The sequence below is a fragment of the Ictalurus punctatus genome, chromosome 20, assembly GCF_001660625.3.
Source record: "Ictalurus punctatus breed USDA103 chromosome 20, Coco_2.0, whole genome shotgun sequence".
In the NCBI taxonomy this organism is placed as follows: Eukaryota; Metazoa; Chordata; class Actinopteri; order Siluriformes; family Ictaluridae; genus Ictalurus; species Ictalurus punctatus.
In genome coordinates, this window is record NC_030435.2 from 11,024,234 (window position 1) to 11,048,416 (window position 24,183).

At 37.8% G+C, this 24,183-nt stretch overlaps 2 protein-coding genes across 15 annotated transcripts in view; one reads left to right on the plus strand and one right to left on the minus strand.

The window, feature by feature from the left end:
• arhgap12a (Rho GTPase activating protein 12a) overlaps positions 1-14,164 on the plus strand; it is an 84,816-nt gene extending 70,652 nt beyond the window's left edge. For 6 of the 9 annotated variants that reach the window (XM_047162682.2, XM_047162685.2, XM_047162687.2 and 3 more), the window contains 7 exons: positions 1,248-1,346; positions 3,155-3,323; positions 3,407-3,505; positions 3,875-3,952; positions 12,153-12,287; positions 12,512-12,617; positions 12,747-14,164. In XM_047162682.2, the coding sequence (XP_047018638.1) occupies positions 1,248-1,346; positions 3,155-3,323; positions 3,407-3,505; positions 3,875-3,952; positions 12,153-12,287; positions 12,512-12,617; positions 12,747-12,924 (864 nt within the window). In that variant the 3' untranslated portion in view covers positions 12,925-14,164. Of the gene's footprint in view, positions 1-1,247; positions 1,347-3,154; positions 3,324-3,406; positions 3,506-3,874; positions 3,953-8,499; positions 8,888-12,152; positions 12,288-12,511; positions 12,622-12,746 lie in introns of those variants that run through there. The other 3 variants (XM_047162686.2, XM_017495225.3, XM_053673762.1) reach the window with 3 other exon arrangements.
• Positions 14,165-17,498: 3,334 nt separating this feature from the next.
• zeb1a (zinc finger E-box binding homeobox 1a) overlaps positions 17,499-24,183 on the minus strand; it is a 52,537-nt gene continuing 45,852 nt past the window's right edge. For 5 of the 6 annotated variants that reach the window (XM_047162681.2, XM_017495207.3, XM_017495206.3 and 2 more), the window contains exon 10: positions 17,499-21,154. In XM_047162681.2, coding sequence (XP_047018637.2) covers positions 20,598-21,154 — 557 coding nt within the window. In that variant the 3' untranslated portion in view covers positions 17,499-20,597. The remainder of the gene's footprint in view (positions 21,155-24,183) is intronic. The other variant, XR_006984264.2, reaches the window with a different exon arrangement.

A 24,183-nucleotide genomic window follows, 5' to 3' on the forward strand; every position in this document is an offset into this window, starting at 1 on the left:
AAAGAGTATACAACCACTGTATTGTAGGAGTGCATCATGACCTAGACACACCTGCACAGGATGCACATGTGGATTGGGAATTTTTTTTTGTAAGATTCATTTAAAACCTGCAATAACATGGACTAGGAACTATTTTTCCTAGAATCATCCTATAGAGTAGGTTATTGATGTTAATCGATTCAGGTAAAGATGTCCCTGAACCTCACTCTACACATACACATAATTGTTTACAAATGTCAGTATTTTCACACCAGATTTTCCACCACGACATTTTGGTGCTGTCCAATGTGTCCTTGAATAATAAAGGTCACCAGACAAATTGCAGAAAATCTAGTCATCTCATTTTGGTGTTTATTTTGCACATTTTGGACTATGCATAGTATATGCGAATGTGAAGTGGGGGCGTGGTTGAGCATCAGCCGTTAGCCTGAGTTTACTTGTGTGTGTCTGTTTGTGCTTACAGTGCCTCCCATAATGAGCGAGTGAGAGAGAAAGAGATCCAGCACAGACACTTGTGTGTGTGTGTGTGGTTGAATGAGTCCGCTGAAAAGTGAAAGTAAAAGTAGATAGAATAAAAAGATAGAATAAAAACTCCTTTTGAGTTGCAATCAGCCTGCCTCCTGATTCCCGACCCAACCCAGAAGTGTTGCAGCAATAATAACTTGTTATTCAGTAATTAGTTGAATATTGAATAAGTTGATAATAAGTTGTTATACAATAATAACAAGAAAATAATCAAGTCAAATGAAAGATACAATTTTTTTTATTACATTTTCTTTCCCACACTATTCAGAATAGCACAGCAGTCGTGGAATTAGTGCAGCAAAATGTTAAATTGCATTTTGCCACATATATTTTCACTTACAAAGAAATATTAAAATTTCAAATATAATTTGTTTCTCTTTATTTTTATGACAATTTTTTTGGTGGAACTTTATTGTAATGACAAAAATAGCAGAAGGATAGATTCACTTGAATCTATTGACCAAGTTCTGTTTCTGTAGAACTTCCGGTTTGGTCTGAATTATTAGATTTAAGGCTGAAATTCTACCAAGTACAATAAGGTAATTATTAGACAGTTTATTAGACAAGACAGCACTCTCGACCAGCATCATGGAACTGAGGAAATATCTTTTGGAAGAATGGTCTTCTATCCTTCTAGTTTCAGAGATTTGTGGAATCTATGCGAAGTTGCATTGTTTTAATTTTTATTATTAATGAATATATTTTTCTACATGTATGCTTAGGTGAAGACTCAGCGTGGTACAGAGCTCCTTATTCAATCAGATAGTGACAGCATCATTAACGAGTGGTTCAAAGCCCTAACTGAAGCCATAAATATACATGTAAGAATACACACACACACACACACACACACACACAATTCCATATACAGTATACATGATCACCTAAGTCATCAAAACACATCACACATACCACATACAGTCTCCTCCAAAAGTATTGCAAAGTCAAGACCAGTTCTTTTGTTTTCATTTACTCATATTTACATCTAGATGTGTTAAACAACTTGGAACAAACATGGCACCTATGGTGGCAAAATTACTGAAACAGATAAAGTCTTAAATTAAATAACACTTAATATTTGGTGGCATATCCCTTGTTTACAGTAACTGCATCAAGCCGGCGACCCACTGACATTACCAAACTGTTGCATTCTTCCTTTGTGATGCTTTTCCAGGCTTGTATCACAGCTTCTTTTAGGTGTTTTTTGTATTGGGGGCTTTCTCTTCATGCTCAATTGGGTTAAGGTCTAGTGTTTTAACTTGGCCAGTGTAATACCTTCAAACTTTCCTGGGTCATTGTCTTGCTGCATGATGAAGTTTCTCCCAATTAGATTGGATGCACTTCTCTGTAAATTGGCAGACAGAATGTTTCTGTAGACTTCTGAATTCATTCTGCTGCTACCATCATGAGTTACATAATCAATAAAAATTTGTGCACCCATACCAGAAGCAACCATGCAAGCCCAAGCCATGACACTACCTACACCATGCTTGACTATTGAGTTTGCATATCCTTTCTTTCTCCAAACTATGGCCTTTCCATCACTTTTGTCGAGATTTTTCCTCTGTATTTCTGTGAATTCCAATCTGGCCTTCTGATTCTTACTGCTGATGAGTGGTTTGCATTTTGTGATATGGCCTCTTTATTTCTGCTCTCTGGATCTTCTTTGAACAGAGGATTGTAATACCTTCACCCCTGCCCTGTGTAGGTTGTTGATGAAACTGACTGTTGCTTTTGGGGTTTTCTTCACTGCTCTCACAATTAGGGATGTCATGATGCCAAAATAAAAATAAATAAATAAATAAAATAAAAAAAATAAAATAAAAAAACTCTCCTAGAGGACATCCTCCTCTGGCTGATACTGGCAAAGAGAGAGGGAGAGGGGGGGTATTTTAGTTCTCAAACACTGTCTGACAATGAGTGGAGGTGCACTCCTAAACGCACGTGCACTCACAGACAGACTCACGGACACAGAATTCTTGCATTCAGAATATAAGGTGTGCATGCGTAGGTGTGTCTGTGAGTGCCGATACTAGCTTTCCTCTCTTTTCCTCTCAGTCGAGGTGGAGCTAAACTTGTTAAGCTAACCTAATCTTCTGTAGTATTTGCTGCCCCATCAGGTCCGGAAGAATCGCAATCTCTATACTTTCGTTACAACGGTACAAACGCTACTGCAGAAAAACAAGTACAGTCACGTTTTAAGAATATTGGTACCGACTTGGTACCGAAGTATTGGTTCTTGTGACATCCCTACTCACAATGTTTTTGTCACCAACTGCTGTTATTTTCAGTTCCCGACCTGTCTGCTGGTTGTTAGTACACCAGTGGTTTCTTTCATTTTCAGTACATTCCAAAATGTTGTATTGACTATGCACAATGCTTGTGCAATGGCAAACAAAAATTGTTTAACACATCTAGATGTACATATCAGGAAATAAAAGCTGAAATTCTGATCTATCGTCTCATATTCACCTTTTGTTCTCAAACCCAAATGTCTCTAGTGTATAGCAAAAACAAAAGAATTGGCCTTACCATTCCAATACTTTCAGACTATGACTGTACATAGAGCACCATAGACACAGTGTATCCATATGCTTCTTTCTTGTCTTCTGTGTGCATGCATTTTGAGGCCTGGGAGTCTGATGAGGCTACTGAAGAAGACATGCCAGAATCTCCTGAACTAGAGAAACATGAGAAAGAGATACAAGACCAACAGAAGAAGACCAAAACAAGGCTGAGGAAATTTCTCACACGTAGACCCTCTCTGCAGGCTGTTAAAGACAAGGGTTACATCAAAGGTAAATATAGACATGCATAAATTTATACGTATACATTGGGATTTGCACATGACAATACCTTCACCATCTTGTTGTGTGTGTAGATCTGGTGTTTGGCAGTAATCTGATCAGTCTCTGTCAGAGGGAGAAAACTACTGTCCCTCACTTTGTCAAGTTGTGTATCGACTACATAGAGAATCAAGGTACCATAAGAAAATGTATTCAGTTGATATTAGTTCCTCAGGGTTAAGTAAGCAGTATAATGTTTTTTAAATCCAAACGTAAAATTGTTTTCACTACAAGACACATCTACTTGTAGTTAGACTAAGATTGTCATGCTACAGTGTATTTTGGGTATTTTAGGCTGGACGTTTCTCCTTGGTGCCGAGAGAGGCATTACTGATTGAAGAATAAATTTACCGCAGGAATTAATGAGGGAATATTTAATGATTATACTTGCATTAACACCTTGAAAACAGTTGAAAAAGTTGGCTATTATTCAAAACTATGACTATGTGACTATGATTCAATTTCTACACTCATTACAAAAACCTGTTTTTCTGTTATTTTAGGTCTGAGTTTGGATGGTCTCTATAGAGTAAGTGGGAATCTGGCAGTCATACAGAAGCTGAGATTTGCTGTTAATCATGGTAATATATATATATATAAATATATATATATGTATGTATGATATTTATATACTGTAGGCTGTATATACAGTTGAAGTGAATGACACTGATTATATCGTTACGCTTGTACCTGTCAAGAGGTGAGATATATTAGGCAGCAAGTGAACAGTCAGTTCATGTGTTGGAAGTATGGCTGCACGATTATGGCCAAAATGATAATCCCGATTTTTTTTTTTTTATCAATGTTGAGATCACGGATGTGCCACTGACTTGCTGCATGACCCACTTTTCACTTGAGATTCAATTTAGGAACAGATGTCCTGACAGTTTCCTTTAGAATTCGCAAGTATACTTCAGAATTCATTGTTGCATCAATGATGGCAAGCTTCCCTGGTCCAGCTGCAGAGGCCAAAACCATGATACTACCACCACCATGTTTCACAGATGAGATAAGGTTCTTATACTGGAATGCAGTGTTTTCCTTTCTCCGAACATAACGCTTCTCATTTAAACCAAAAATTTTTTTTGGACTCATCCATCTACAAAACATTTTTCTAATAGCCCTGGCTTGCACACATGATCTTTAGCAAACTGCAGAAGGGCAGCACTGTTCTTTTGAGAGAAGAAACTTTCTCCTTGCAACCCTGCCATACACACCATTGTTGTTCAGTGTTCTCCTGATGGTGGACTCATGAGCATTAATATTATCCAATGTGAGAAAGGCCTTTAGTTTCTTAGAAGTTACCCTGGGTTCCTTTGTGACATCGCAGGCTACAACATCGTTGTTGTTCGACCACTCCTGTGGAGGGTAACAATGGTTAACTTCTTCCATTTGTACACAATCTGTCTGACTATGGATTGGATCATGAGTTGCATCATATATCAACAGGGGTATACCCAAGTATCCTGGCAAAATTCCCCCATTGGCCCTTCTCTATCATCCTAATAATCCCCATCTCTGAATTGGCTACATCACTCTCTCTTCTCCACTAGCAACTGCTGTGTGGTGGGCGTTCTGGTGCACTTTGGCTGCCGTCGCATCATCCCTGTGTATGGTACACTAGTGATGGTTGAAGAGATCCCCCCCATACTATGTAAAGTGCTTTGAGTGTCTGGAAAAGCAGTATATACAGTGCCAAGAAAAAGTATGTGAACCTTTTGGAATTTCATGGTTTTCTGAATAAATTTGTCGAAAAATGTGATCTAATCTTCATCTAAGTCAAGGGTATTGACAAATATAATGTGCCTAAAATAATTACACAAAAAAAATTCTGATCCCTCATGTCTTTATTGAACACACTCATTCAAAATTCAAAATGGCATTGGAAAAAGTAAGTGAACCCTTACAATTAATAACTGGTTGACTCCACCTTGGCAGCAATGGTCTCAACCAGGCGCTTCCTGTAGCTGTGGATCAGACCTGCACATCGTTCAGGAGGAATTTTAGCCCGTTCTTCCTGGCAGAACTGCTTTAGCTCTTTCATATTCCTTGGATGTCTCATGTGTATGGCTCTCTTCAAGTCATTCCATAGCATCTCTATTAGGTTGAGGTCTGGGATCTGACTTGGCTACTCCAAAAGGCGGATTTTGCTTTTCTGAAGCCATTCTGTTGTGGACTTACTCTGTTTTTTTGGGTCGTTGTCCTGTTGCTTCACCCAACTTCTACAACGTTTCAGCTGACGTACAGACATTCTCACATTATCCTGAAGAATTGTCTGATATACTTGGGATTTCATCTTCCCCTCAATGATTGCAAGCTGGCCAGGCCCTGATGCAGCAAAGCAGGCCCAAATCATGATGTTTCCTCCACCCTACTTTACGGTTGGGATGAGGTTTTCATGATGATATGCCGTGCCCTTTCTACACCAGATGTATTGCTGTGTTTTTTCCAAATAGTTCAATCTTAGTTTCATCAGTCCACAAAACATTTTGCCAATACCACTGTGGAGTGTTAATGTGCTCTTTTGCTAACTTCAGGCATGCAGCAATGTTCTTTTTAGTAAGCAGTGGCTTCCTTCGTGGTGTCCTGCTGTAGATACCCTGCTTGTTCAATGTTTTACATGTTGTAGACTCATGAACAGAGATGTTAGCCAGTTCCAATGATGCCTTCAGATCTTTGGCTGTCATTCGGGGTTGTTTCTTTACCTCAATGATGAGTCTTCATTGTGCTCTTGGTGTCATTTTGACTGGGCGCCCACCTCTTGGTAAAGTAGCAACAGCCCTTTTAGATTTCCATGTATCTCAGGAATCTCAGATTATGCCTTTCAGATCTTCCGTCATGCCTTTCAGCCTGTTCTACAATTACTTCTATTAACTTTTAGTTCTGTGCTTAGAAAGTGTGGTTCTCCTCAGAGCGTTTCAGATCGAGCTGGGGAGCCTAAATGAACACACACTAACACATTCATGCTCAAATAGACATCCGAGTTTATTCATGCAAACCAAGAGTATTTATACACATTGATAACAGCAGTGCGTGGACAGTTTCTACTGGTGCAGGGGCCAGACAGATAGACAAAATACACAGCACACTATGAAAATAAGTCTTTTCAAGAGACAGAAAATACATATGCCAGCTATAAGAAAGGATGGCAGTTTATCAACTTATTTAAGAGGTAATTAAATCATTCATCATAGGTATTTGACAGCAGTTCATAATATGAGAGTACATGATATAAGAGAATTTCCTTTCAAGTCCTAAAGTGTCTCCATTTGTAGAATGTTTGCCTAACTGTACACTGGTGAATTTCTAATGTCTTTGAAATCACTTTGTAACCCTTGCCAGCTTTATATAAATCAACAATTCTTGATCGTAGATCCTCTGAAAGCTCTTTTTGCCGAGGCTTGGCTCACATAAACGTGTGCTTCTTGTGCAGAACAAACTCCAAAACTTTGAGGGGTTTTTATCAGTCAAAGTAGCTGTAGTCCACACCTCCAAACTCATTTTCTTAACGAGACTCCAATTAGCTTTTTTGAGGTCATTAACTCAAGGGTTCACATACTTTTTCCACAAGCACTATGAGGTTTTTTTTGGTTCTCAATAAAGACATGAAGGATCAGAATTTGTTTTGTGTTATTATTTTAGACACATTATATTTGTCAATATCCTTGACTTAGATGAAGATCAGATCACATTTTATGGCAAATTTATTCAGAAAACCATGAAATTCCAAAAGGTTCACATACTTTTTCTTGCCACTGTAAATGTAACTGTAAACCAATATTAAATGAAAACCTGACTGCCAGCAGGTCAATAATCCAAAACATACATCAAAATCAACACAAAAATGTTTTACTGACCACAGATTCAAGGTCCTGCCATGGCCATCCTAGTCCCCTGACTTGAACCCCATAGAAAATTGAACTGAAGAAATTTTCATTTTGGTCCTGTGTTGATTACAGAAAACCCCAAATGAATTAAAACTTGTGACCCATATTCTTGTTTTGTTTTTTTTTTATTGTTTTTTTTTTTTTTTTTTTTTAAATATTAAAGATGTACTGTATCTCACAAAAGTGAGTACACCCCTCACATTTTTGTAAATATTTGATTATATCTTTTAATGTGACAACACAGAAGAAATGACACTTTGCTACAATGTGAAGTAGTGAGTGTACAGCTTGTGTTACATTGTAAATTTGCTGTCCCCTCAAAATAACTCAACACATAGCCATTAATGTCTAAACCTCTGGCAACAAAAGTAAGTACACCCCTAAGTGAAAATGTCAAAATGGGGCCCAATTAGCCATTTTCCCTCCCTGGTGTTATGTGACTTGTTAGTATTACAAGGTCTCAGGTGTGAATGGGGAGCAGGTGTGTTAAATTTGGTGTTATCGCTCTCACACTCCCTCATACTGGTCACTGGAAGTTCAACATGGCACCTCATGGCAAAGAACTCTCTGGGGATCTGAAAAAACAGAATTGTTGCTCTACATAAAGATGGCCTAGGCTATAAGAAGATCGCCAAGACCCTGACACTGAGCTGCAGCACGGTGGCCAAGACCATACAGTGGTTTAACAGGACAGGTTCCACTCAAAACAGGCCTCACCATGGTCAACCAAAGAAGTTGAGTGCACGTGCTCAGCGTCATATCCAGAGGTTGTTTTTGGGAATTAGACGTATGAGTGCTGCCAGCATTGCTGCAGAGATTGAAGGGGTGGGGGGTCAGCCTGTCAGTGCTCAGACCATATGGCGCACACTGCATCAAATTGGTCTGCATGGCTGTCGTCTCAGAAGGAAGCCTCTTCTAAAGATGATGCACAAGAAAACCCGCAAACATTTTGCTGAAGACAAGCAGACTAAGGACATGGATTACTGGAACCATGTCCTCTGCTCTGATGAGTCCAAAATAACCTAATTTGTTCAGATGGTGTCAAGTGTGAGTGGCGGCAACCAGGTGAGGAGTACAAAGACAAGTGTGTCTTGCCTACAGTCAAGCATGGTGATGGGAGTGTCATGGTCTGGGGCTGCATGAGTGCTGCCGGCACTGGGGAGCTACAGTTCATTGAGGGAACCATGAATGCCAAAATGTACTGTGACATACTGAAGCAGAGAACAATCCTCTCCCTTCAGAGACTGGCCCGCAGGGCAGTATTCCAGCATGATAACGACCCCAAACACACCTCCAAGACGACCACTGTCTTGCTAAAGAAGCTGAGGGTGAACGTGATGGACTAAACCCTATTGAGCATCTATGGGGCATCCTCAAATGGAAGGTGGAGGAGCACAAGTTCTCTAACATCACCAGCTCCGTGATGTCATCATGGAGGAGTGGAAGAGGACTCCAGTGGCAACCTGTGAAGCTCTGGTGAGCTCCATGCCCAAGAGGGTTAAGGCGGTGTTGGAAAAGAATGGTGACCACACAAAATATTGACACTTTCAGCCCGATTTGGACATTTTCACTTAGGGGTGTACTCACTTTTGTTGCCAGTCGTTTAGACATTAATGGGTGTGTGTTGAGTTATTTTGAGGGGACAGCAAATTTACACTGTTACACAAGCTATACACTCACTACTTTACATTGTAGCAAAGTGTCATTTCTTCAGTGTTATCACATGAAAAGATATAATCAAATATTTACAAAAATGTGAGGGGTGTACTCACTTTTGTGAGATACTATATGTTGTACAATCATTCTGCCACAGAAAATGAAAAGTTCAAAATTACTGAAAGCCCAATATTGCCATGACATTCATGTTCATGATGAGTTTATGAAAACGTCCAACTGCAACTGTACATGCTGGAACAGGTTGGTTAGTTCCAATGAAGGGAAACTAATGTACAGCATACAGTCCCCTCCAAAAGTATTGGAACAGCATATCCAGATCCAGTATCACTTGAAAAATGGGTGGGTTAAACAAAAGGTGCCATGTTCTTTAAATTGTTTGATATATCTCAATGTAAATATCAGGAAATTAAATCTGAAATTCTGATCTACCATCTCAAATTCATCTCAAACCCAAATGTCTTCAGTGTACAGCAAAAACAAAACAATTGGCATTGCTGGTCCGACACTTTCAGAGGAGACTGTAAAAAGATGATATTCTTATTATTAGTGGTCACTTACTGCTGGAACACTATTGTTTTTGTTAGGATTTTTAGGTGTCCAAGCAAGAAGTGTTAAAGACCATAAGTCTTAGTAACACTGGAGGAAAGGTGCAGTATGCCCCCCACTATGGGGGACCCACACAGGCCTGATGGTGGTCCAATAGCACAAGGTTTTACGTTGTAGTCCATATCTCATGAACTGTTAGTCTTGCACTGACGGTTCTTTTGGCCGGGGATTCCTTGAGTTCTCCCAAAAAAAAAATCCCGAAAAATTTATTAGCATTATATGCAAAACCTAGTTTTGTTAATTTGTCCTATTTTTGGCCTATCTTCAGAAATGTGGTGCCATACTAAGCAGATTGTGAACTTGAACAATTGTCAGAAACATGTTGACATTTGTAAACAATATGACTACCACATGTCAATCAGTTCTACTGAGGCAGAGTTGTAGCTGTGACTCGGTTTTACAGTGAAAACAGCTATAGAGTGAAAATTCTTTTTTGCTCATTTTTTAAAAAAAGTTTGTGGCATGGTCATGCATAGGGGGTGGCGTTAAGGTCAGATAACTGTTTCCCAGTTATTTGATTTGGTGCATCTAGTATATGCTAATATGTAAGGGGTATGTAGTTGAGGATATAATTACTTAATATAACATGCCACCAACATGTTTAGTACAAGGTTCTGAGGATGTCTGCAAAGTTGGGGTCATTGCTATTCATAGGGGGAGGGCTAAGGTCAGATCTCAGGAACTATAAGTCTGATCGAAGTTGAATTCTGTATGATGTTTCTATCTGCTAATCTGTAAGAGGAAATTTGTCGATGACTTAATTACTTAAAAAAACATGGATGCCATCAGCCAATCAGTTTTCCATGGGAATTTCACACAGCTAGCATTAAGTAAATAAGTATAAATAAGTATTTAAAACATGTTGACATTTGTAAACAATATGGCCACCACATGTAAATTAATTCTGAGGTTTTTACTGATTCATGATTGCTTAAATGGATTTGCACAAAACTCGAGAGATATACAGGACAAGATTCTGAGCTTCTGTGTTTGTTCATGTTTGTGCACACAAAAACAAGCTCATCTTTTGGAAAATAAGCTGTACAGTGAAAATAATTTTTTTATATTGATTCTTTTGCTCAAACTGTAAAAATAGCTTTTTGGAGCCAAAGCCATATCACCCTGCAGTTCTTGCCTTATTTTCCACTGAAGCTAAACAGGGTTGAGCCTGGCCACTACCCGGATGAGAGACCTCTTTTGGAAAACTAAGGTTGCTGCTGGAACTGGTCAAGTAGGCGCCAAGGCGAGCAGCAGCCGGTCACAGCAGCTCCTTGTATATAGTAGTGTACATATGCATTATGTACATGGGCTACTTGTATAGTGGAACTGTACATTGTTGCTTGCTGTATATACTGCTCATATGAATGTGTGTGTGTATATAGAGTTTACGCTTATGTCTATACATATTTTTACATCCTGTATACTCTTTATATATCCCTGTATTGTTCTCCTTACTATCTCTTTTATCTCTTATTTCTTTTTTTCTTGGCTACTACTGTGACACCCTAATTTCTCCATCTGGGGATTAATAAAGTACTATCTTACCTTATCTTATTAGGGAGGCCAGTAGGTTTTGCTCACCCTGTGGTCTGTGTGGGTCCTAATGCCCCAATATACTGTAAAAACATCACCGTCCATTGCATGAGACATTAAACCAAGTCCTGACTCTCTGTGGTCATTAAAAATCCCATAGGGGTATAATCCTCGTGTCCTGGCAAAATTCCTCCATTGGCCCTTATCATGGCCCCCTAATAATCTCTATCCTTGAATTGGCTACATCACTCTCCTCTCCACCAATATGTGTGGTGGGCATTCTGGCACACTATGGCTGCCCTCAAATCATCCAGGTGGTTGCTACACACTGGTGGTGGTTGAGGAGATTTCCCCTGATTCAGTGTAAAGTGCTTTGAGTGCCTAGAAAAGTGCTATATAAATCTAAGGAATTATTATTATTATTATTATTATTATTATTATTATTTAGCTCTTAAATCTTTTTGATAATTTGCAAAATAAGCAAAAACCTACTTTTGCAAACTAGTCCTAGGATTTTTGGCCTATCTTCACAAGTGTGGTGTCAGACTACTCAGCTACTACAGCAGAGTGTGACTTTCAATAATTCAATTATCAAAATATTTAAAACATTCTAAGAAAGTGGAGCTGGTTTACTCAAACATCTGTGATTCATGATTGATAATATGGATTTGAACCAAACTTGAAAGACATGTTCTGTACAAAGTTATGAGGATGTCTGCAAAGGTTGGGTGTGGTCATTGAAATCGTGCAGAGAATAGCTTATTCTCAGGAACCAAAAGTCTGTTTGAGCTGAAATTTGGTGTGCTGCATCATTTTGCTGATCTGTAAATGGAATTTTAATCATTACTTAATTGCATCCAAAACATGAAATGCCTGCAGAAATCTGTTTGGCTGAAGGTGGTGGCTGCAGCCAATCAGATTTCAGCAGGCATTTCACACAACTGGCATTGAACTATCGTCTCAAAATGACAAACTTTCACAAAGAAGATTGTTGTTTGTGGCTATATTACATATACATATTTTTATGTATTATATACTTCAGTCATCTGGTATAAGTCACATTTGCGCTTTCTCTTAGATGAGAAGATCAATTTGGAAGATAGTAAATGGGAGGATATTCATGTGGCTACCGGAGCACTCAAGATGTTTTTCCGAGAGCTTCCAGAACCACTCTTCACTTATACCTACTTCAATGACTTTGTCAATGCCATTAGTAAGTAGAAAGAAACCAACTCTGTGTGTGCCTGATTGTGCAAGTGTGTATGTTAATGTATTTTTATTAATGAATGAGAACTAAAAACAAAAAATAAATTGAATGTACAGTAATCAGCAAGTTTTAAGGCAGAGACAAGTCTCCTCCTGACTTGATGATATGAATACAGATTCTACCTGTGTGTGTATGTGTGTGTGTGTGTGTGTGTGTGTGTGTGTGTGTAGAAATCACAGACTATAAACAAAAAGTGCTGGCCATCAAAGATCTAGTGAAGCAGCTGCCTCAACCCAACCAAGATACAATGCAGGAACTTTTTAAACACCTGAGAAAGTGGGTAAATATATACATTTAACATGTGTGTTAAATACAGGAAAACAAAAAAATATATACATACCTATACATTATATAGGTAATTTAAGAATTGCGGTGTCTATATAACATGTATGGATGTGTTTGTAGAGTAATAGAGCATGGCGAGGAGAATAGGATGACCACGCAGAGTATTGCAATCGTCTTTGGTCCAACTCTGTTACGTCCTGAGATTGAGAACATGCACATGGCGGTACATATGGTTTACCAAAACCAAATTGTTGAACTTATTCTACACGAGTATGAGGCCATATTCGAAATGCCATGATACATCTTTCACCATCTGAAGAGTAACTTCTGAAATTATTCTTTGAAAACAGTGAAATATTGAAAATGTATTAACATGCATAAGCATGTAGGATCCATTTGTAAAGTAAGCCCAACCATTTTTTTTCTTGGAAAAAAATTGCTTTCATGGAGTGTTTTTTTTTATTTTTATTAGTAGTAGTAATTTCTTTTTGGATAGTAGCTCTTATTGGACTATATGGTTCGGTCCATAAGTATTTAGACACAATTTTTGTAAGTATGCCTCTGTACACCATTACAATGGTGTGGCAATCAAGGTGTGATCGAAGTGTTGACTTTCAGCTTTAATTCAAGGGGTTTAACAAAAATATTGCATTAACTGTTTAGGAATTTTTGCAGAATACCTCCATTTTCACTGGCTCAAAAGTGGACAAACTAACAATCATAAACATTAGGATTATTTTTAATACTTGGATGCAAATCCTTTGCAGTCAATGACTACCTTTACTGCAGCTGTCTTCAGTTGCTGCTTGTTTGAGGGTCTTTCTGTCTTTAGTAAGTGAAAAGCATGCTCGATTGGGTTGAGGTCATCGGACCAGCTTTCAGGTAGCTTTTGCATTATGTTTTGGGTCATTGTCCATCTGTACTGTGAAATCGCTGTCCTATCAGTTTTGCAGCATTTGATTGAATCTGAGCAGAAAGTATAGCTCTATACACTTCAGAATTCACTAAACAGTTAATGCAATATTTTAGTTTGAATTAAAGCTGAAAATCTACACTTCAATCACATATTTATTGCTGCATTTCAAATCCACTGTGGTGGTGTACAGCGGCAAAATAAAAAAAAATGTGTTGCTGTCCAAATATGTATGGACCTGACTGTATTTTATACACTTGGATCTTCCACATAATCATGGATCATCCTGTAACTTGACCAACAAGGTTTTGCTGGGCGCCATGGTTTGATGGGAAGTGTTTTTGTGGGTTGAACTCTGAATCTTGGAGTGCTTGGAGCTGAAATGGGACAATGACTTCTACTACTGTTCTCTGATTTATTTTATTTTGCTGTGTTATAGGCTTCCTTATAGAACAGGAAGCCCAATACAGAGGTGCCAACAAGAAAATACAAAATGAGATTTTTACCACAAAAACTCAAGTGTTCGGCGTGGCTTCTTGTTAACATCCTAAATGATAAAACATGTATTGGTTTGTATATATTGTATGTATATTTGTGTCATGGAAAACAAAAATTTTTAGTTATACAGCTGTGTACGGAAACCTCAATATGTTGACTCCTTGGAACAAAAACTGATCTCTAAATTTAATATTTGTTTGTCCCATGCCTTTCTTTTTCACACTGGGCAGTGATGTTTGAATACTGTAGCCGTTCCATTCAAAGAGCAGTGGCACTGTGCTTTTCGTCTTCTCCAACCCTAGGTCATTTTAGTTCAACTAGCTGATCTGGTGTGAAATGTCTACTGCAGAAGTTTGTATGGGTGGAAATGTTCAAATGGGTGCATGGTTTGCTTACTATTGTCTCCTGAGATCACTTTAAGCTGGGAAGACAGGGAAGCTTAAATCTGTTAAATTTCAGAGATGCTGTGCAGAGATACTGTGCTCATGATATTTCTGCAATTGTCTTTGAAAATATTCACTCTTAAATACCTTTCGGCAGACACTTATTTTGATCAGGGATTAAAGGAAAAAACTGCACTGATGAATATAAACAATGCAACAGGAAAGTCGAGCGCACAGTTTAAATATGGAAATAGTCATAGTCCTGAGTGTAAGTAGACAATTATGGCATATAGTTTGTTCATATCAACTTTAAAAATGTAGGTAATTTTAATAACAGTTACAGACAGATATATTTCAGTTTTACTTAATATCATAACCCCAGTGGGTCGAATGTCCAAATACACCAAGTTAACGGTCTCTTTAAACAGTCTTGAAGATTCTAGAAAAAGTGTAATGACTTTTAGAAGCTTCTGATTAGCCAGTGGTCATAATTAGGCACAAATTGGGAGTGCACCTGTAGGTGTATTCAAGAGCCTACCTTTAGAAGCAGTGCCTTATTGCCTACCATGGGAAAATCCAAGTAACTCAGCAAAGACTTCAGAAAAAAAATTGTGGACCTACACAAGTCTGGTACCATGAGCATTTGTACAAACAATTGTATACAAATATAAAAATCTTGAGACCAGACAGACACTGTATCTTTGAGGCAAGAGGCACAAATGAACACACAGGGTTGAACAAACTTTGAGCCAAAAGATTCAACTGAATCCCAAGATAATAACAAAGGCACTTGTGAAGGCGTTGGAGGCATCAGGTACCAAATATGTACACTACCTCCACCATTAAGAGAGTCCAACATCACCATGGCCTGAAGTGCTGTTGGACATTGAAGAAGCCCAAGACCAGGATTTTAAAAAACAAACAAACAAACACTAAAGTTTGCAAGAAAAGGACCCAGCCCTTTGTAGGACAACAATGTAACTGTTTAGCAATAATGATCAGTGCTGCCCATAGGACCTGACTTTAAACATTTAATTATACACTAAGTACATTTTTGTCCAAGTTGGCCTTCTTCAACCGCCTACCACTAACAATAAATATTGTTTTCAAAGATTTGACGCTGCCATCAAAGTGAGATGCAGTAGTATATTAGATCGCGGGATTCCTATAAAAACAAGCCATTTAAAACTGGAGGGCCTGAAGTAGTAGGAGTAGAGCTTAAATTATTTTAAATGAGCAATTTGGCAAAAAGGCTGAATTGGGGACTTTTACATTGAATGAGCTCAAGGTCTGTTTCTGGAAAAAAGTGGCTTTTAACACAAATGTGTTTGTCCTGATTGGACCTGATGTTACACATGGGCACCAACTTGGGTTAAACATTTAATTATACAATAATTACAATAATTGTTTTGCCATACATCATTTGTGATGATAGAGAATTTATTTCAGGGTGGGAGGAATATACAGTTTACAGCTCAAACAGAGATGCCATATTCTTTACAGAAGTGCAAAATATACCAGAAGCCATTCCTTCACACAAATTCACACATCAAGCATGCACATTTACACTTCCCATTTGGTTTAAATACAAAAGAATGAGGGAACTGAACACAAAATCATGGTTTTTAAAACTAACACTGGCTAAATATATCTATCTATCTATCTATCTATCTATCTATCTATCTATCTCTCTCTCTCACACACACACACACACACACACACACACACACACACACACACACACACACACACACACACACACAAAACAAAAAAAAAACAAACACACAGGCCAAACGTTTGTGGACACCTGACCATCACAGCCATAGAATTTTTGAACATCTCCTTCCAGATTTAGTCCCCTTTTCCCTATTATAACGACACTCCTCTGGGAAGGCTTTGAACTAGATTTTGGAATGTGGCTGTGGAGATTTGCCCATTCCCTCAAAGAGCATTAATGAGGTCAGGCACTGATGTTGTGAAAAGAGGCCTGGGGCTCAGTCAGCATTCCAGTTGATCCCAAAGGTCTTCGGTGGGGTTCAGGTCAGGGCTCACGAGTTCTTCCACTCCCACCTTGGCAAACCTTATCTTCATAGATCTCACTTTGTGAACAGGGGCACTGTTATGCTGGAATATATTTTGGCTAGGCCTCTTTGTTCCAGTGAAAGGCATCTGTAATGCTACAACACACAAAGTCTTCCTTCCAACTTGTTTGTAACAGTTTGGTAAGGCCCACATATGTCAGGTGTCCATGTTTTTGGCCATATGTGTATGGCGGAAAATGGGGTGAGGTTTTTAATCCGAAGAACACTAATCTCAACTGTGAAGAATGGAGGTGGTAGCAGCATCATGCTGTGGGGATGTTTTGCTGGAAAAGTGACTGGTGCACTTCAGAAAATAGATGGCATCATGAGGAAGGAGAATTATCTAGAAATACTGAAGCTAAACCTCAAGACAGAATGTTAAAACCTGGTCACAACTGGGTCTTCTGGCAGGACAATGATCCTGCAAAAGATGCCACCAAAGTTATAACAAAATGGTTTAAAGAAAACAAAGTGAAAATATTGGAGTGGCCATCACAAAGTTCTGTCCTGAATTCCATAGAAAATTTATGGACTGAACTGAAAAAGCATATCTGAGCAAGGAGGCTCACAAACCTAACTGAGTTACGCCAGTGGTGTCTGGAGGAATGGGCAAAAACTCCAGCAATTTATTAATGAAGAGCTTGTGGAAGGATACACCAAGTATTTGATTCAAGATCAAGTAATTAAAAGGCAATACCACCAAATACTAACAAAGCTTATGCCAACTTTTGACCCACTGAAAATCTGATCAATATACACTTAAGTACAGTTCTTGCTGAGAGTATTGGAATGGCAAGGCCAATTAATTTTTTTTCACTATGCATTTGGGTTTGAGATCAGAAGATGAATATGAGATGACAGATCAGAATTTCAGTTTTCATTTCCTGATATTTACATCTAGATGTGTTTAACAACTTAGAACACCCACCCATTTTGTCAAGTGATCAAAAATTTTGGAACATGTGACTGATAGGTGTTTCTTGTTACCCAGGTATGCCCTGTTAAATTGATTGTTTAAAGAATGAATGGCTCTGAATGTCTAGTATTGGTTTGTGCCCTAGGTTTCGCCTGTGAAGACTACATTTATTGTTAAAACAGGATAAACCAACATGACGACCAGAGAGCTATCTATGGGAGAAAAGCGTTTTGAAGCGGAGAAAAGTGGAAAAATCTATCAGAGCTATTGCACAAGCATTGGGCATAGCCAATACACCAATATGGAATGTCCTGAAAAAGAAACAAACTACTGATGCAGTTATTGCAAGCAAGGGATATGCATCCAAGTATTAAGTGTTATTTACTTTAAATTAAGACTATCTGATCCATTATTTTTGATTGCCTAAAAATTGGGTGGTCTACCACAAAAAAGTGCCATGTTCCAAGTTGTTTAAACACATCTAGATGTAAATATCAGGAAATGAAAGCTGAAATTCTTATTTGTTGTCTCATATTCATCTTTTGATCTCAAACCCAAATGTATTTGTATATAGCAAAAACAAAATAATTTGCCTTGCCATTCCAATACTTTCAGAGGGCACTGGAAATGTCTCAGCTATTATTTTGAAATCACCTCTTATGGAAATAAAGTAGATACCATAATTGACTCACAGGAAATGTGTGGTAACATGAACTGTGTCTAGTTGTGAAAAACTGAGATTGAATGTTGTTAGCCTAAGTGTATATAAACTTTTATCCTCAACTGTATTAACTTTCTTTTTTTATTTTTCTTAAAACTGGTCACTTTATAGAAGGTAACATTCAGCATAATCTTCCTAGACACATACACATGCAGTCTATAAAAATTACTGACATGACTGATTCAGACAGGGCCAAAATCCCTGTGCTACGCTGGTAATAAATACAATACCTCACCTCCAATGTAAAACTAGTGAAATCTGAAAAGTACAACCTATAATACTGCCCATATGTGTGGAGAAAAAAAACAAACAAACATTAAAATGAAAAATCTTATTAAAAACTAAAAACATTATTGTTGTTGATATTTTTAATACTGAAGGTAAAAATACACAATATACATGTGCATTGATGTAAACACAAATATTTAAAAACAATACATCAACAATGAATAATACTGTAATGTGTAATGGTTAAAACAATAAAAAAAACAATACAATTAAACACAGTCACTTGCTTCTGTTTCTTACATCAAGTGCACTCCTTCACTAGAATGTGTTCACTCCTTCATTGTCACTTTGTTGTTTCCTCATTTTCCTATACCTTAATCTGACTGCTTATTGTCTCCAAAGCAGTAGTGTGGGGGCCAGTGCATTTGTTCAAATTCTGACCAATTCAGTTATGCCACATTATCCAGTAATTACCCTAAGGTAAATTACTAAGCATGTAATAACTGAATGATTAAATCAGGTATTACTTAATTAGTGGGAAAAATACTTTAGTTTCATAATGGCCCTTTGATTATAAGTTTCCAAACCACTGGCATCCAAACCATTTCACATAGAAATGTTATACTGCTCTAAGCCAAAGTAAGCAGCCATAAGTATTCACAAGGCCAGCATGAGAAAAACTGTAAACCCAAACTATAACACACAACAAGAATCAAAAACTGCCTTCATGATTTATTTCTCCATCATAATAAATGCTAAATTTGTCTATTTTTCTGAAAAGTCTAAATGAAAGTTAACTTGGTTTCTAGACTACACATCTAGAGAAGTCTTAAAATACTTCATAATTGGCTTTAAAACGATTTATTTGTTTATGGATTAGCAAATTAATTAGAATGAATGGCACATACAGCTTGGCGGTCTTGCATAAGGCTGGCGAGGGGTTCCCTAGAACCTTTCATAGTTCATCTATTACAAATTAACACATTAAGAATTCAATAATGCTAAGGGTGAAACAATGTGTTCTCATAACTGCATTCAATAAACTTGATCTGCAAATCTAATAGTTCACACTACTTAAATACTTGTGTTATAAATGGCTTCAAAATGTATGGTTAATAAACTAGTACAAATGGTAAATTAACAAAATGTTACTAGTTTTAATCTCTCTAAGTACATGTTTTGAGGAGGATGTTATAAAATTAAATTACTGTATTTCTATAGGTACTCCATCACAGACCTCTCTGGGCATGTACTGCACTGTTAAGTGAAAATAATTCTGTGAAGGAGAAGGAGAGCTAACACTGGTTTTGAGTTGTGACCTACACAATTCCCTGACTGAAGTGTTTTTAAGCTGTGTCATGTTCCTACATACTATACCACAGAAAAGTGCACTTTATAGTATGCATCATCTATAAGAAATCACCAACATAGCAAGGATGACCACTTAATGAACTTTTTTCATTAACAACGTTGTCATTATTAGAATTTAATCATCAAATTCTTTTTGCAGATATTAGCATTTAGGAGTGTTTACATTAAATTAGAATTGAATATGGATTCCAACCAAACATAATTTATACCACAACAACAATAATTTAGCTGTTTAATGGATTACATATCAATTATTTTTTTTATCTTTATAGATGATCCCATGATATGTAAGTGCAAACTTACTTCCTTTGTACAGACACAAAAACTAAATTGCTATGCAAACACTGGCTGGCCTAATTAGAATAAAAATACTGAATGGTATTTACTTGAGGCATTATGTATTCATAAATAAAATCATAAATGTACCTACAATGCATCTTAGTTTTTATCTCAAAGTACTAAAATATTGATAAAATACTGATTTAGTAAACTTCACTGGCAATAAAAATGTGTAGAAATGTCACCTGACTGCAGATGGAACAATTCAAAGTAAGTCATCAGTAACAATAATAAACAACTGGAAGTTGAGGTTCAGTAAAACCTTTCAGTTGAATCCAGCTAATGAAATTGAACAATTTTCTGATTTTTTATATAGCTAGTTTACATACTGCTGTAATTTGTGGATCAGGCACACCAGTGATCATACACAGTAAATTAAAAACACAAAATAATCCTTCCAAAGTAACTCACTGTCTTCAAGAGTCAACCAAGGGCTTGTTAAGCCTTAATCTTTCACAGAGCAATATGGAGTTACTAGAGAGAAACATCATTACTTGTTTTCTACAGCGTCATTTAACACGTCATTCTCCACTGGTTTTCCCCATTTCCTCCTTTGTTTTGCTGTCCATCATGTCTTGCATGCCCAAAATCTTCACCACTTCCTTTTCCAGAGTATCCAACTCCACTGGGTCCTCTTCTGTCACCTGTTTTTTCCCTCCTCTCCCCACTTCCTCCTCTTCTTCATCATATTCCTCACCAACCCTGACCACTCTTATGTCACTCATGTCAAAGCCAGAAAAATCTTCACCATCTTTTTCTCCTTCTGGTTCTTCATCATCATCATCATCATCATCATCATCTATCTCCTCTTCAACTTCGCTCTCCCTCTCATCTGAGTCAAGCTGTGAGGGAGGTGTGGATGAAGCATTATTTGTCTCTGGCTGGTCATAACCTTCCTTCTTGCAGTAGGAGTAGCGATGGTTCATGTGTTGGGAGTAAGAGCCGGAGTGTGAGAAGCGTTTGCCACATTTATCACACTGGTATGGTTTCTCTCCAGAGTGTAGACGTGAGTGCTCGATTAGGTGGTGCTTGTGTTTAAATGCCTTCTTACAGACTCCACACTCATGAGGACGTTTACCTGTATGATGACAGTGAAAATAGAAAATTGATATATGTTCCACAACAATGCTGTGCTAATATATTCTACACTGTTTATTAATAGCTATGTAATCAATTTGTATTAGCCCTTATGCTGCAGTTACACTAGGCTTTAAGCATGCATATTTTTGTTGGACGCCACTGCGAATATGGACGGGAACAGGATACATCATGATACTTCAGGGCACTGACGTTTGCATATGTAATTACATTTTACAGCAGTAAAATGTCATACAATATTTGAAGCCATTAAAAAATAATTTTATGTAATAATATAATAATAAGAATGAACTTTATTTTATAAAGCGCCTTTAAAAGCAGCTTCTCAAAGCACTGTACATAAAATAAGCAGTACACACAAAAATAAATCATATACAGTGGCAAGAAAAAGTATGTGAACCTTTTGGAATTTAATGTGATTTAATGTGTATTGACAAATATAATGTGTCTAAAATAATAGCCTAGTGTGACTCTGTTGTTACCCAGATGAGGATGGGTTCCCTTCTGAGTTGGGTTCCTCTCAAGATTTCTTCCTCTTAACACATCTTAGGGAGTTTTTCCTCGCCACCGTCGCCACTCAGTGGCTTGCTCAGTTGGGATAAATTCACACCTTTAATATCTGTATACCGTGTTGATATTTCTGTAAAGCTGCTTTGAGACAATGTCTATTGTAAAAAGCGCTATACAAATAAAATTGAATTGAATTAAAATAAAACAAAAAAAATTCTGATCTTTCATGTCTTTATTGAGAACAACCAAAAAAACCTCATAGTGATTGTGGAAAAAGTATGTGAACCCTTGAGTTAATGACCTCAAAAAAGCTAATCGGAGTCAGGTTTAAGCACACCTGGAGTCTCGTTAAGAAAATGAGTTTGGAGGTGTGGACTACAGCTACTTTGACTGATAAAAACCCCTCAAACATTAGGAGTTTGCTCTGCACACACTTTTGTGAGCCATGCTTTGCCAAAAAGAGCTTTCAGAGGATCCACGATCAAAGAATTGTTGATTTACATAAAGCTGGCAAGGGTTACAAAGTGATTTCAAAGACTTTAGAAATTCACTAGTCTACATTTAGGCAAACATTCCACAAATGGAGACACTTTGGGACTGTTGCTACTCTACCAAGAAGTGGGCGCCCAGCCCCAAATGACACTAAGAGCACAATGAAGACTCATCAATGAGGTAAAGAAACAACCCTGAAAGATTTTAAGGCATCATTGGAACTGGCTAACATCTCTGTTCACGAGTCTACAATATGTAAAACATTGAACAAGCAGGGTATCTATAGCAGGACACCACGAAGGAAGCCACTGCTTACTAAAAAGGACATTGCTGCATGCCTGAAGTTTGTAAAAGAGCACATTGACGCTCCACAGCGGTATTGGCAAAATGTTTTGTGGACTGATGAAACTAAGACTGAACTATTTGGAAAAAGCACACAGCACTACATCTGGTGCAGAAAGGGCACTGCATATCATCATGAAAACATCAGCCCAACTGTAAAGTATGGTGGAGGAAACATCGTGATTTGGGCCTGCTTTACTGCATCAGGGCCTAGCCAGCTTGCAATCATTGAAGGGAAGATGAATTCAAAAGTATATATCAGACAATTCTTCAGGATAATGTGAGAATGTCTGTACGTCAGCTGAAACTGTGTAGAAGTTGGGTGATGCAACAGAACAACGACCCAAAACACGGGAGCAAGTCCACAACAGTATGGCTTCAGAAAAACAAAATCCGCCTGTTGGAGTGGCCAGAGTCAGAGCCCAGACCTCAACCCAATAGAGATGCTATGGAATGACTTGAAGAGGGCCATACACATGAGACATCCAAAGAATGACAGAGCTAAAGCGGTTCTGCCAGGAAGAATGGGCTAAAATTCTTCCTGAACGATGTGCAGGTCTGACCCACAGCTCCAGGAAGCGCCTGGTTGAGGTTATTGCTGCCGGAGGGTCAACCAGTTATTAATTGTAAGGGTTCACATACTTTTTCCACAAGCACTATGAGGTTTTTTTGGTTGTTCTCAATAAAGACATGAAAGATCAGAATTTTTTTTGTGTTATTATTTTAGACACATTATATTTGTCAATACCCTTGACTAGATGAAGATCAGATCACATTTTATGACAAATTTATTCAGAAAACCATGAAATTCGGAAAGGTTCACACACTTTTTCTTGCCACTGTAAAAGTTAATAAGAACAACAACAACAATAATAATAAAAGACCTCATCAGTCAAATGCAAGTTTAAAAAAGTGCATCTTAAGTTGAGCTTTAAAAATGCCAAAAGTCTGAGCTTCCCTGAATTCAGGAGGAAGAGAGTTCCAAAGTGAAGGAGCATAGACAGAAAAAGTCCTGACATCAATAGATTTTAAGCGTGTTTGTGGAATAGTTAACAGATTACATTGTGAGGAGTGCAGTCTGCGATTTGGGGTGTAAGGGATTAACAAAGCAGATAAGCACTGAGGAGCAAAGCCATGTAATGCTTTGTAGGTTAACATCATGATCTTAAAATCGACACGGAACCTGACCGGGAGCCAGTGCAAGGACTCCAGAACAGGAGTAATATGATCACATTTCCTGGTTCCAGGAATCCTGGCGGCAGAGTTTTGTGCATATTGCAATTTGTTGATTGTGGATTTAGAAACTCAAGCTAAAACGGCATGAGTTTATTGGTTTTTCAGCCACAGAGAAGTTCAGCATAGGGCGCAGTCTAGCTATTTCTGAGCTGAAAAATAAATGTTTTAACAGTGCTCTGAACAAAAGAAACAAATGTAAGGCTGGTATTGAAAATTACTCCAAGGTTTTTCATTTTACTTTGAGTCTCTAGAACAGAGCCATCAACAAACAGACATTGGACGAGCTTTGAGAATTTGATGACAGGAACCTATAAGCATAACTTCAGTTTTCCCGCTATTCAAGCACAGAAAATTATTGTTCATCCATGTTTTTATCTCAGAAATATAGTCAGAAAGAAAACAAACAAGGTTTTCACCAGATTTTGAGTG